General features: G+C 39.1%; 1 protein-coding gene across 1 annotated transcript in view; it reads right to left on the bottom strand.

Annotated features, from left to right (window-relative positions):
- LOC139728026 (A disintegrin and metalloproteinase with thrombospondin motifs 15-like) overlaps positions 1 to 14,509 on the bottom strand; it is a 107,202-nt gene extending 92,693 nt beyond the window's left edge. The window contains exons 1-10 of the mRNA XM_071638991.1: positions 14,252 to 14,509; positions 13,497 to 13,797; positions 12,680 to 12,936; positions 11,832 to 11,921; positions 11,356 to 11,504; positions 10,589 to 10,747; positions 9,744 to 9,875; positions 8,938 to 9,109; positions 3,127 to 3,210; positions 561 to 776 (exon numbers count right to left, since the gene is read on the bottom strand). Of these exons, the coding sequence (XP_071495092.1) occupies positions 561 to 776; positions 3,127 to 3,210; positions 8,938 to 9,109; positions 9,744 to 9,875; positions 10,589 to 10,747; positions 11,356 to 11,504; positions 11,832 to 11,921; positions 12,680 to 12,936; positions 13,497 to 13,797; positions 14,252 to 14,509 (1,818 nt within the window). The remainder of the gene's footprint in view (positions 1 to 560; positions 777 to 3,126; positions 3,211 to 8,937; positions 9,110 to 9,743; positions 9,876 to 10,588; positions 10,748 to 11,355; positions 11,505 to 11,831; positions 11,922 to 12,679; positions 12,937 to 13,496; positions 13,798 to 14,251) is intronic.
- Between the last annotated feature and the right edge of the window lie 836 nt (positions 14,510 to 15,345).

Raw genomic sequence — 15,345 nt, 5'->3', positions numbered from 1 at the left:
TTGTTAACATCTAATTTGCCACCTTTTTTCAAACAAAGGGATGACTTTTGCTATATTCATACTTTCGGGGTCGATGCCGTCAAAAAAGTAATGGATTAAATATGTGAGTGAAAGGATCCGCAGTTGACGATATTACCCGATTCAGAAGAAAATTACTGACGTCATGGTGTCTAGGTGTTTTTTTTTTAACTACTATCGTTAACGATGTTGACTATCTCAAGTATGTTTGATTAGACCGGATTCCAAATTGGCGGTGTGATAAATAATTTTCAGCACCGTTAAATTCAATACTATTACACTTACAAATCAAAAACCACAAAGTACATCGTTATTTACAGAAGTTCTCATATGTTTCCAGAAGAATTTCAATTCCGATTAGCACAAACACACACACTCACGCGCACACACACACACACACACACACTATTGCTGTGCTTAAAATCAGCCATTTCAAAATCTAGTGGACATAACTGACATTTAACCTGCTTTAAAAGTAACCTACATGAGTAAACTCATGAAGGCCGATATAGGCATACGATGTAGGACAGTGATCGACTCACCTCAGTATTACACAGCCGCATGATAGCTGAGCTGCCAACGCAGCCCTTCCCACCGTGACGGGGGCTAGGATTTTTGCAGTATCGCCGCCTCCACACGACTCCAGTACCACAAGTCTTACTACATGTGGTGAATTCGCCTTCCCACTCCGACCATCCCCCATCAATCGGTGCGGGAACTCCTCCGATTGACGACTTGCAATGTCCGTTATAACACCACTGGAGCATAACGCACGAAACCACTTAACTTACATGTTAGCTTATTCAGGAATGCCATATTTGCAGATTTAAACATAAGAACATAAATATATGTTTATATGTAAATAACAATAACTGTTATTTATATCGCACCATATCGATTAAATGAAATGCTCAAGGCGCACTCGAAGATGAAAGAACAAAGATATTCAAGATAAAGAAACAAGACACGTTCAAATGTGACATGTATATAATTATGTATGTTTTTAAGTAGACATAATTTCGTTCTATAGTAGTCCATGGGCCAAGACCCGAAAAATGGGTTGTTGGTACCATTTGAGGTGGCACAACCTTTTTGGTGTCATTTTGTTTGTCGGGCATAGATATGCTTATCAAGCTATGATAGCATTTCCAAATGAGTAGCTTAGTCATAATAAATGCACTTTTAACCAATTTGGTCTCGTATTTATATCCCTATACTTCTGAATCGAAACTAAACCGCTATACAAAGAAGAGCACTGCCTTCTGTATGTCCACATGTGTTCTATTGTAAATGCGGTGCGCTTAGTCTTTATTCAAGGCAGCGAAGGGAATATCCAAAGGGTTATGATGTCCACAGCTGTCACGCGGTGCGCTTAGTTCTTTATCTAGACCAATGTACTGTTATCATATCTAAAGTTCCTCATAAAAGGGATTATCTATACTGTTTTTATACTACCCTATCAACAAATACATCAGTTTTAAACAAAAATCACTCTGTTCATTTACAATATCATTCATTATAATGTATCGTAGTGTACCGGTACATTGTTTTTGCATTATCTTATATTGTTGGAGGGAAATAAAGCGACATTGGCGTGGTATCAGCGTTTTCACCGTAGCGTTTTCACCGGAAAATGATAAATGATTGAAAAATACGGTAATATTCACTAGGAATTGCTTTTGTTGTTGTTGTTGTTTTTAGATAAAAGGATATACACTGTATCATACGCTTTGGATATTCTCTTCGCCGTCTAGAATAAAGACTAAGCGCTGTGGACATCATAACCTTTGGATATTCCCTTCGCTGCCTTGAATAAAGACTAAGCGCACCGCGTTTACAACAGAACACCTGTGAACATACCATAGAGCTGCATTTTACAGCTCTATGGAACATACAGAAGACAGTGCTCTTCTTTATATGGCGGTTAGTTTCGATTCAGAAGTATAGGGATATAACAACGAGACCAAATTGGTTAAAAATTCATTTACTATGACTAAGCTACTCATTTGGAAATGCTATCATAGCTTGATAAGCATATCTATGCCCGACAAACAAAATGACACCAAAAAGGTTTTGCCACCTCAGATGGTACCAATATCTGGCCTGGCCCATGGACTATAGGGTGACCCTGACATAACCAACATGATGTACCCTGAAATCTTAGACAAGGGACTCTTGCTGTGTGAGTGCGTGTGTATTTGTGTGTGTGTGTGTGTGTTTTCTTTTGAAGACATTAAATCCTAGTATTTCACATTTTCTGTCAGAAATTATTTCTGTTTCTCGCTGATCGGTCAAAGCAAAGATGAGTTGAGGGCTGCATGCTCTTATCTCTTTTGCGACACACAGAACTAAGTGATATACATTGTATTACACGTTGCTTTTTTGATGTGTGCGTACAATTATACTCTATACATCTACTGCCCTAATGGAAACTTTCAAGGATTCTTTTTTCACATTAATTTTGGGACAAATACACTTCAGAAAAGCCCTAGTGGAAATAAAAAATGATACGACCAAAATGTTGATACTTTACTGTAATTTAGTCCATACTCTGCATTGATCATCACTTCAGTGTGCAGAACAATTTTTCTTTCTTACTGTACGAAAACCAATCCTCTTGAAGAGGAAATCCACCCCAAAAATAGATAAACTCCAAAAGACGAGAAAAAGAGAGAGAAAATCCCTTCATTACCTCCCCAAAATAACAAAAGCCGGATAAGAAATATGGAAGATATGACATATCGAAATTTCACATTTTTTCAGAAAACACTTCTTAATTATCCCTTATGAACAGTCAAATGAGCGAGTTGATGATGTCATGCCCGCACAATTTTTCATGTTTCGTTATGAAAATTTGAAAACTTGTCAAAAGCTACATTTGACTGGTCAAGAAGTCTTTTCCAAAAGATTCTGAAATTTCCAAATGTCATAACTTCCTTATTTCTTATCCGATTTTGATCATTTGTAGACTGTTTAGACTGCAGGGAATTTCGTTTCTCTTTTTATGGAATTTATAAAGTTTTGGGGTGGATTTCTTCTCTAACGAAATATATTTTTTCCGGTTTTGGGCTGATATGTATTTTTGCTGCAGTCAAGGTTAAAACTCACCTTATTTGTCCCGCACGGTGTGCCCTCCATCACTTGAATCCAGCCGCAGGAGCTCCACACCTTACATCCAATATGACCGCAAGTCTGTAAAATTAGAGAGGGAAGTTTATTAATATATTTGGCGAGAAAGCAACCAGTGTTTTCTCCCTGGAGATGCTATATTGCACCCTCACATATCATTTCATTAATTCTGAATAACCCGCCATCTCCACATGGTGAAAATATGTGTCTCATTTCGTGGGATCTACAGCGTTTAGACTCGGAAACAAACATGCTAGGCTCAATCCCGTCGTTATCCCTCTATTATCCCCCACTATTTTGATGAGACCTAACTTCAGGTTTCTAACAATGTTTTAACGAGATAATGAGAAACCTCTTATGAAATGTGAAAGAGCATGTAATTCCGAGAGGAATTTATCGTTTATTTTGATGAAAGTTGGCTTTGAAATAGCTGAGATATCCAAAACAAGGTATTCCTAATAAGAGTTTGGTCCCACCCTGTATTACGATTGTTTTTTGGTTCGTTTGTTTGGTTGTTGTTGTTGTTTTTTTTTTTATGTCGCAGCAATTCCACAATTTTTCACCAACTAAACTTTGAATTCCTCTTAGAACAGTTTGCTCTGTACTATTTCACAAGTGGTTTCTAGGTATCTCGCATAAAGTTAAAAGCCCAATCCTCTTTTCCGCCAATTACTGTATCATCCATTTAACCATTCAGGTTTCCTGGAATACTTATGAATTACACCCAAAAAGGTTAACCATTCACGTTTCCTGGAATACTTATGAATTACACCCAAAAAGGTTAACCATTCAGGTTTCCTGGAATACTTATGAATTACACCCAAAAGGTTTCCCAAGTGGAGGAGAAAAATCTCTTTGATTATTCCACTGACTGGCAAGAACGCCCTCATGGGGCGCCGGTAGTCAAGACCGGGGAAATGGGACAGTAATTCGAATATAGCAAAGAGGTCGAGCTATATGTGATTTTTATACTCTAGCGTTAAAATCAATATTCAATTCAATTCAATTCAAAGGTTTTATTTTCACTTCTTTCAACAGAATGTACAAAAAGTATAAATTCGACATGCGTTTGCAGGAATGATACATAGATAGGAAAAAATAACATTTGTCAGTAGTCAAAATGAGGCATTTTTCATACAAACATATATATACATTCTGCGAAAAATTTGAAATCGAGCAGTGTATATTTTGCTCTCATTGTTTACGCCATCTCTGAAGTGGGCGTGTCTTATTTGTTTCCAGTTCATGCCAGAGTTCTGGTCCTTAGATAGCCTTTTTTTTTCAAGGCCCCTCGCTTTAATGGGCGAGCGACCCCACTCAGCTGATCTCTTAACCATACAGCGAGAGGGTCTTGTCAAAAAGAACTCGATTAAAGAATTTAATTAATCTGCATAATTACGAGTACCCGCTGCATCAGCAGTGGCTGTCGGGCGGAAGCTAGGTGGTCTAGTGGATAAGATGCCTGTCTGACAATGTCCGGTGATCAGGAGGTCGTAGGTTCGAATCCTGCCCGAGTATATGTATATGCCCATAATATTTTTGTCGTGGCTACTACTAAACAACAATGAATATGGTGCTTATTTACATCACGTACGGCAATGTGTTAATCAGTTGCAATAAAAACAAGTCGACACACGAATTATATTAATTTGATGATTAAAACCACTTTCTCGTTCTGCAAACCATCTTAAAATTAGCACTACCACTCAATGTGATTAATACCCCATCTAACACTGAGAGAGTTAGCTCAACCAGGAAATGCTTTATATGCTTTTTATTGAAAAAAATGTTAGCATGGCAAAGTATTGTTCAACATCAGATAAATCAAAATGTATATTTTGTTCACTGATAGTCACATGTTCCACATATAAAGAAAAGTGCTCAAAACCTGAGTGAGTAATTGGCAATTTCTAATATTTTCATTTAAAAATGCTGCTACCATGTCAACACAACGTTTAACATGAACAAAAAAATGAAGTCAGCACAATTATACCGGGTGTCCCAAAAAAAGCGGAACGGTGGATTTTCAGTACCTTGCGTTCTAAAAGTGATATATTTTTTGACATCATTAGAAAGAGCATCTTCCGCAGAAGACTATGATACCAAAACCATTAAATTTGGTTTAGTACTTTTTATTCTACGCCAATTTCTGTAAATGCAGTCATTTTCAATTTTTTGCGACTAATGAGATAATAATTTGGGTGCGACACGCGTTCCATACGGTGAATTGTGTACGCTCGTTGATCCATGTCAACAAAAGATAAAGCTTTCATATTGGGCGTACACACAAACACACAGAGACACAGACACACACACTGTTTTTTTCTGGCCCGTGCCCAATGTGAAAGCTGTATCTTTTGTTGACATGGATCAGTGAGCTTACACAATATTCACCGTATATGGATCGCGTGTCGCACTCAAATTATTATCTCATAAGTCGCAAAAATCCGGCGAAATTTGAAAATGACTGCATTTTCAGGAATTGGCGTAGAACAAAAAGTACTGAACCAAATTTTATGATTTTGGTATCATTGTCTTCTGTGGAAGATGCTCCTTCTAATGATGTCAAAAAATATATCACTTTTAGAACGCAAGGTACTGAAAATCCACCGTTCCGCTTTTTTTGGGACACCCGGTATATTATAGCCGTCACATGAGCCAAATTTCAAGCCAAATGCTCAAAGACTGAGGGAGTCAGCTACATGTAGTATCCACTGTTTTTTTAATTTTTTAATTCAAAATATGCTGTTACCATGGCAACGCATTCTTCAACAATGACAATGATTAAGTTTGCACATCTACACACCATAGCGGTCACATGTGCCAAATATTAAGCCAAATGCTCAAAGACTCAGTGAGTTAGCCGAAACCACAACATTTTTGTATGATTTTTCAATTAATATATGCTGTTACCATGGCAACGCCTGTTCAACAATGATGAAAGATTAAGTTTGCACATCTATATACCACAGCGGTCACATGTGTTAAATTATAAGCCAAATGCTATAAGACTGAGGGAGTTAACTGAATCCACAGCATTTTTGTATAATTTTTAACGCACTGTTCAAAAATGACGGAAAAATAAATTTGTACATGAATGTATCATAGAGGTCTCATATGCCAAATTTCAAGCCAAATGCTCAAAGACTCAGGGAGTTAGCTAAATCCATTGTATTCTTGTATGATTTATCATGCAAAATATACTGTTACCATGGCAACGCCTGTTCAACAATGATGAAATATTAAGTTTGTACATCTATGTACCATAGCGGTCACATGTGCCAAATTTCAAGCTAAAAGCTCAAAGACTGAAGGAGTTAGCTGAATCCACAATAGTTTTGCATGATTATTCATTCAAAATAATCTGTTACCATGGCAACGCATTGTTCAACATTGACGAAAGATTAAGTTTGCACATCTGCATACCACAGCGGTCACATGTGCCAAATTTAAAGCTAAAAGCTCAAAGACTGAAGGAGTTAGCTGAATCCACAATAGTTTTGCATGATTATTCATTCAAAATAAGCTGTTACCATGGCAACGCATTGTTCAACGTTGACGAAAGATTAAGTTTGCACATCTGCATACCATAGCGGTCACATGTGCCAAATTTCAAGCCAAATGCTCGAAGACTGAGGGAATAAAGTGAATCCACAATATTTTGTAATGCTTTTTAGTGAAAAAAAGTTACCATGACAACGCATTGTTTAACAAAGACGAAAGATTAAGTTTGCACATCTACGTATCATAGTGGGCACATGTGCCAAATTTCAAGGGAGTACTCAGTTAACCGAATCCAGAGAAGTTTTGTATGATTTTTCATTCAAAATATGCTGTTACCATGGCAACACATTGTTCAACATCAACAGAAAATGTGTTCTGCTCGTCTACATACTGTAGTGGTCACATGATTGTGCCAAAATTCAAGTCAAATACTAAAAAACGCAGAGAGTTTTGTCAATCTTCATATTTTTGTATGTTTAGCATAAAAAATGCTGTTACCACGGCAACAGACTTTTTCGCACACACATGAGGCAAATCCCTCGTTTGAAGAAGCTACACCCCTGTAGACAATGCCAGTGTATATCTTGGCAATCAAGGATTTAAAAACCAAAGATATAAAACACCTGTTTCTTGACCCTGGTCTAATCTAAGCATCAGTCACCGCCACAGGGAGGGGGGGGGGGGGGGGGCACCCGCGAGAGGAGGAGATTGTTTTGGTTTTGGCATGGGCTATGTAGCTCCATGGTGCGTGTGTGTATCGACAAATTTCTACAATGCTCTCCTTATTCCTGTATTTTCGTTATTTATGGGTCAAATTTTTTCGTTCGAAATTCAAAACGGATGACTATAGAATTTCTCAATATAATATAAACTCTAAAACTTTAGAAAGAATAGAGAAAATTGAGTTCACTTTGAATGGTCTGCCACAGGCAGATATCCTTATTATGCTCTTACGTAATATGACAGCTTTTGCAGTCATTAAACCCTGGCTTGGCCTCCAGGTTTGCCACGCCTGAGTAGAAAGTTATTTTGCAGTGGGCAAATACATCGACTTCCACTTCTCAAACAAGGAATTGTTAGGGGGGTATAGCACCCCATCAGCTTCGTTTGGCAATGGGGTCTCGCCTCAAACGGGGGTTTGACGGCATGAAAAAAAGGCATCTTGAAATAGTAAACATTACATTGATTGTATATCCCACATTTCAACTGAATTGCTCTAAAACTGAGAGTAGTTTAATCCACATTTGGCAAGATTTGTTTAAAAATTTGCCGTTGCCATGGCAACGCATTATGCAATACTAACAAAAATGGTGTCTTGCACATCTTCCTTTGATAGCGGTCACACAAGCCAAATTTGGGGTTAATTGCTCGAAAGATTGAGAGAGTAGTTCGATCCACAAGATTTTATCAAACTTAGCCGTTATCATGGCAACGCATCATGCCATACTAACGAAAAATGCGTCTTGCACATCTACCTTTGATATCGGTCACACATGCCAAATTTGGGGTCAATTGCTCAAGAAATGAGAGAGGAGTTCGATCCACAAGATTCTGCAACGGATCGATCGACCGACCGACCGGCCACCCGATCTCAGAGTGATTCCTATAATACCCCCATACACACTATGTGTGGGTGGGGGTATAAATAATTGTATGCTGATGCTTACAAATTAAATCATGTGACCCATCATTCATTTGTTTGTTTGTTTGTTTTTTAAAGCCATGTTTACATTTATAGTAAACTAATTTATAGTAAATTATCAGTCCATTTCATGAACGCAGGAGGCACGGCATCTTGGACTAATGAAAACGAGTTGTGGCTGTGTCTCAAAAGATAAATCCCTCTCCCCCCCCCCCCCCCTTCCCTTCTCTCCTCCCTCCCTGTCTCTGAAAGATAGTAGTCTTCATTTGCATAGTTTAAAGGAGCTTCTTATACATCATCACTACTCTACCAGGGAGCTCTGTCGCCATCATTGCCACCGCCTCGCCAACTTATATTAGACTTAGGGGACAATGGACACTGTGGGTATTAAAGTGTCTTGTCCGAGAGGTTGAACACACCTGGTGGCATTTCAACAAGCGTTTTGTTAGATTTTTTTATCTGTCAAACTGTTTTAAGCTACTGAAATCTTTGCATCTAATTGGCTGAGAGCAAGTTTGTCAGAAAATATCTCACAATGCGCTTGCACGAACCGGGCAACTTCTTTCAAGCTTCATTCATCATATCGAGGTGGCGCTACCACCTCTTTTTATTTCTCATTTATGATCTTTCCTTTTTATGCTCACGTTAAGTCGATTCGCCCAACAATATTCCGTGATGCGATGGTGATGGCGATACGCTTTATTGCACTGCTCTAGTCGATCGTATCGCACTCCTGGAAGCTGGTCCCACGTGAGGAGTTGGACGTTCTCCTCATCCGTTGCTGGTTCGTCCAAGAGGCAGCTTGACTTGTCTGATCTGGCAACAAAAAAGAAAAAAAAATAGATCAATTTAAAAAAATGACGTTCATCAAATAGTGAAAGACACGATACCTTATTCATGTGCATAAAATGTAAAACGACCTTAGCTAGCCCATAATGTTGGGGCTTTGTGTCACTTGCGCCTGTACTGTATAACATCTGCTGTAATTGAGCCGGTCAGGCCTGCAAGGTTTATCACACATTTCACATGGTGGCTTTTCCTGTTTTGTCAACCTATATAGCGCACTCATTATGACTATGCATCCACCTTCTATAAAGTGTGTATGCGCGCGTGTGTGTGTGCGTGACACCCAGTTACTGTGTGTCAATGGAAGAATAGTCTACCGAAAAGACGTGGAAAACAGCACCAAACTCTCGACATACAATAGTAGAGTAGGCCTACTGTAGGTTCGATAACGCAATTCTCTGTGAACAATGAGGAAAGTAAATATGCTTGGTAGCAGTCTTCGAATAGTGTTATGTCACATTAGTAGTATGGACTTGGCGATGAATTTAGATTCCCACTGATTCTTAATACATCTACAATGTCTATAACGATAGAATATCTTAACATAACAGACGAAGTCGCAAGTCGCTGGTACAAACGGAGCAAGAGAGGTCCAAGGACTTACTCAAGAAAGTCGGCCAGGTACTCGCGGCTGCACTGCGACCACTGAAGAGAGTGGATTCCCGAGGGGCGCATGGATGACATGATGTTACGATTGTTCTGGCAGCCGTAGGTCGGATCATGGCTCAAACTTAGACTGGTTGGTGTGGAAACCAATATGAACAAAATCAAACAAACGCACATACGTTCCACAAAATCTTAATACTGCTTATAATTTTGGCATATTTCATTACATGGTATCTTAAAAGGTACTATGTCAAGACGCGATGTCAAACGGTTTTCCATGTCACGCGTGAAAGAGCGCAATTTGTGAGGAGAAAAAAAAAAGTTTCCTCTCTGGATAGAAATCCCGGACAAAATAACGAAATGAGTCATTGGTTATACAGTGTAAATGTACGTAGATTAGTTAATTTTGTGTAATTGTTGTCAACCTAACAAATCTGTTGCGAATACAGCTACATTGTTATTTATTCACTGTGTAAGTATTTGTAAGTGTGTCACTACCTGCCATGTGTTCAGAATAGGACCATGGACCTGATATATATGTCAACATGTCCTTTGTTTTTATTTATTAATAAAGACAAGATTACAACAAAAGCGACATCAATGGTCATCGGAACTGATGCAGCAACAAACAAAATAAACACTGTCCCAACGTAATCTCAACGTCATATGTCATTAATGGTTAAACATAGTATCAATGAGAAACGGGAAAGTTTGCGTTGAGTGGTTGTATCTAAAACAAAACCTTGTCAAAGATATTACTTATTGCCAGATTCTATTGTCTGATTATAGTACGTACTATGATTGATTGGCATGCTCATCGATGGCCATTTTCAGCTAACCCACCTGTGACCCAGCTCATGGGTGATCACAAAGCCCGCGGGGAGACCATCATCCTGGTTGACTGAACAGGACCACTCGGGGTCACAAATTGTTCCGACATAGGCACGGCCGAGCAGGGAAAAGCTTTTTCTATTGTTAGCTGCCATCGTGTATAGATCCAACCTTATCGAATTAAGTAAATGCAATGATCATTAAAGTAATTTTGATATTTTGTTATCAAATGACTACTTTGAAATTTTCACAGTTACAGTTTCTTTAAACAACAGCCAGTTCTCAGCCTTCATTCCTGTCTACTTTATATTACTGCACTCTTATCAAGGTTGTAAAATACTCAGTTTTTTGTCAGATGCATTGTATTTGTTATGTAGTAGTAGTGAGAAGTATACTCCCTGAAAATTATAAAGTTAGATATAATATGAACTATGATTAAACAAAACAAATCAGCAAATTTAACAAGTAAAGACATAGAAACAAAACTCTGAGCAATATCCAAACAACAACTGAGGGTCCGACTTCTATTCATTTGCTTCCAACCCATCTCAACCTATCGTGGCTGAAAATTCGTCATTATAACTGTGGCGTCCCAGTTCCGCACGCGTGTGCTGAATGCATGATATAATGTTGCGGCGCCGGCGAGCGCAAGCCAGTCGCCATTACATTGTGTATTCGCCATACGTGTGCGCGCATGGGACACCGCAGTTCCATAGCGTTGGGCGTTCGCCAAGTAGGATATCGATCTATACTGCCACGCTCACGGCAGTCAGACCTACCTTGTGATCAATATTGCCGTATCCCAGTGGCCCGGATCGTCGTCACTCACGGGGTTGAAGTGATACTGCCAGCCACACAGCTCATCCATGACCTCATCACCGTTGCCAGAGACGACCATTGTTCTATTTATCCCGTCAAGCCCTATCATCTGAAAATTAAAATGTAAAATGGTCGTTGAATATACCAGGCCCTGCCATTCTTCTTTGCTTATACGGTTTCCTTCCATAGTAGAGGGCACGACTGACCGATTACACGGCAATGGCTTTATGGCAAGGCTGTGCTGGTTTGCAAGCCGTGAAAGGGAGATGGTAAAGGAAAGCATATTATATCCGTGTCGGATGATTTCATTTCATTTCATTCTTAACAAAAGTATGAACTATAGTATGCACTTGAACACGACCTCAGTTTCTTGACGCCGGCACACTGCCAGGCCGTATACGGCAGGTTTGCAGTTTCCAGGAAATGTGCGACTTACCCAAGGCGTGTTCGTCGTCAGAACCAAAACCCGTACGATAACAAGTCTGATCTGTGCACCGACAGACCCTTGTGCATACCTCCTAGATACCTGTGTAAGAGAACAGAGATCTGATTAACGTTAAAGGTGTGCTAAGATTAATATCCACGTGCAGAGTAACACACCCTCTGATCTTGTCCGGTGTTTTCACATCTACCGCTGAGGTGACCCTGTGCGTTGCAATCTCTTGCACTTTAACTACCATTTAAATTATTTCTCTTCGGGGTAGTACAGACTGCATCTATGAACAAAGCGAATTAGGATCATTCCCTATTGCGCTGTATCTTCCCACGATGTATCTGAACAATATCTTGCTAGACAAGGATCCCTTTGAAACTGTCAAATTTAGGGACAAATTTTACTACGTTCTGAATCTATTCACCTACAATGTATTCATTAACCTATCTAGACACATAAAGGTATTGACCTGGACTGAAGGCAATGGTCAAACATTTTGTGCAATACACCACTGGTCTTATTGGTCGCTAGAATTGAGGGAAAAAAAATCATTCTTGTAAATCATTTTATACAGAGTTACCATAATATCAATTATTTCCTTATTCTTCTTGGTAAAGTAGCGAAAACACTTTAATCAACATGACCAAAATCTATTTTCGTCAAAACTACAGCAGCAGAAGTATTCAACTGCCTATATTTATTTTTTTTAGCTTAAAAGACTAACGATTTTGAAATGAAATGAGATCTGATGAAGATATGAAACGAGCGTGAACGCTCTGCCGTGGTTGCATAGGAATGGAGTTGTTGACATATGTAAGTACTTGTTTCGGGTTGTTGTAGTGGTCACTTACTATGTTCATCAGAGACATCGTGTAATTAACAGCATCATCGCCGTGGAATTTAACCATCTTGCGATCGATCAAGAGAAATATCTCGATATATCGCTGCCCGACCACAGCCTGTCGGAAGTCTTCGAACCTCGGCTGCTCGTCTGCCAAGTCCTCTGTTTGTGGCTCCTCGTCGTTAGATACATCCGCCCTCCCCACGTTAGGATTCACAGAAAACGGCGGCAATTTCTGTCTGGGCTGGTATGGGTTGTGTCCAGGGGCTTTCAATTTAACGGAGATTGCACGTCAAAAGTGTTAAATTAATATGATACAGTGTACTTAAAAAATAGCAGATTGTAATTCATTGAAAAAACAACAATCGAGCATCAATATTGATAAAATGGCGGACCAGGAAACACAATTAAGATTAGATAGGAAACTACATATATGCCGAGACAACAGAGCATGATATAAAGATGTAGGAAAGAAGAGGACGTATAAATGAACGAATAATGCACTCGCTAATGGTTGAAATCTTTAGTGTTGTGTCCATTTACTGTGAAAATGCACATCTGACTGTGAAAATGTGATATTCTCTAAGGTAATAATTAATATCATGAAATCTGACAAAACCTGCAATCAGCTAAGAGTAGCAAACTGCTGACAGGTTAATGGTGATTTGAACCCATCAGACGTTTTACTGTTAGAGTTACCCATGTGAAACATTATTTCAATAACTAAAATGTAGGTCATATTTTGCTACTGACGGTTATATTTGAGGACTTTAATTGTCCGCTGTTGACAAAAACTTTCTCGTCAAGATGACTTTTCGTGCACTCACGTGTAGCTGGAGAGCAAAACTTCTCTGGTTCTGTATCGTTGTCACGGCCGACATCAGCCTCGTGCTGGTCCTCGTCAAACTGGCCGTACTCGTCCTCGTCTTCATAGCTGCTCGACGAACTTTTCGACGACGAGCCGTACGACGGCGACCCACTCGACCAAGGGCTGGTCGCACTTCGTTTGTAAACAATATGAGCACGTTCTTGCGTCGATATCCCGACATCGCGTCTAAGGCGAGACTCGTGATCGTCCTTTAGCGGTTCTACGTAAATTTCATTGTCTTCGTGAATAATGACACCGCGCTGAAAGGAAATCATACATTGTATTAAAAATGCTGATGACAGGTTACTGTAGAGATTAATACATGTACTTGCACAATCTATGAATATATTGACTAGAGTACTACACTGTGACTTCAGAAAACCAACATTGACATACGATACATATTACGTACATGTATGCACATTCATTTATGTGTATTACAACAGGTATAGGAATGCAGAGAGCAGCATATATTTATACCATACATTTGATCTCGCCGTTTTTGGTAATCACGAATACAATTGTCCTGTAAGGTTTTTTTTTTTTTTTTTCTCATTATTGCAGAGAAATAAAGTTCTCAGAAGATCAATCAACAGCATGTAATGTATGGATATTGATAAAGCACATATCACAGACTGATATAGATTTTAGGCAACGCATGGATGATATGCGCAGGTTGTACTTGTTACATGGTACAGTCTCCAGTCTACTCACAAGTCCATTACACGTGCTGAGGGCTCCCTCCGACTCGTCTCCATGCGATAATAAACGCGCGAAATAGTGACAGTCTCGGTTTGGCGAGCTTTCCTCTGTAATCACACCATCTTCTCCCAGTGTCTCAATAACGAGGTTTGGCCGCATCAGATAGTAGTTCGGGTGGAGATGAACAAGGTAATCCTCACCGAAGGCACGGAATTTCACCAGGAGATCGCCATCAACGGCTGATTGTGAGTCTACACTGCGTTTAGTCATCACGGATGCATCGAGATATTCAGGTGACGTTATGTCGTGATCTAGAATAGAGAGAATTTCATTGATTTTTATCAGTAGAGATTTACATAAAACAAGCTTGACATATTACAACAGATTAATCTCGCCCCACTGATATATGAAGAGATGATGAAGGCAATTCCCCCAGGTAATGGTGTGTCTCATATTATCTGTTGCCTAACATTTATATCAAGATATCAACGTTCTTTTGTCCAGATGTTAATACAAGGAAGAAACAACACACTGGTCCAAAGGGTGCACATTTTATTGAACGAATTAGTGGTTGTTCAGCGTTTCTTAACTGGTAAAAGCAATATTCCTACCTTGTTAAATGAGCTATAAGTCCGTCACATTTTTTGTTTCTTTTTGTTTGTGCACGTCTACTTCCTGAAAAATCTCATGTGATATGAAAAAACCGACAATGTCATTTCATGATGAAATACAATACATATTATGTACGAGCGACTTCTTACTGCTGCATCCCTATATCCAAGAATCACGAATTGCACGAGTTACTCACAAATTTATGAGTAGATAGTCATTATTGCCTTATAGTCCGATTATGTACAAACATGTATACTATGTCACAATCACAAGTTCCCTTATTTCCTGCAGCGAAGGTACGGTGTAAAGTCGTCAGAGGTGAAAATGTCGGAGGTTGAAAAGTGAGAGTAAAAATATGTGAGGCAAAAAAGTGCACATAAATCAAACTCACAAAAGAAAAAAAAAGTAGCTTACAAAAACTTTACATTTTGTCTGATTATCAACTTTCCTTTGTGTGTGTGTGTTCACTGATTTTCAAGGGAGCGAAGTGAGTA

Source organism: Diadema antillarum, unplaced genomic scaffold, assembly GCF_040938485.1.
Source record: "Diadema antillarum isolate AM-2024a unplaced genomic scaffold, OU_Dant_1.0 seq00000161_RagTag, whole genome shotgun sequence".
In the NCBI taxonomy this organism is placed as follows: domain Eukaryota; kingdom Metazoa; phylum Echinodermata; class Echinoidea; order Diadematoida; family Diadematidae; genus Diadema; species Diadema antillarum.
Note: the sequence above shows the minus strand (reverse complement) of the source record. Positions and strands in the feature narration are given on the sequence as shown.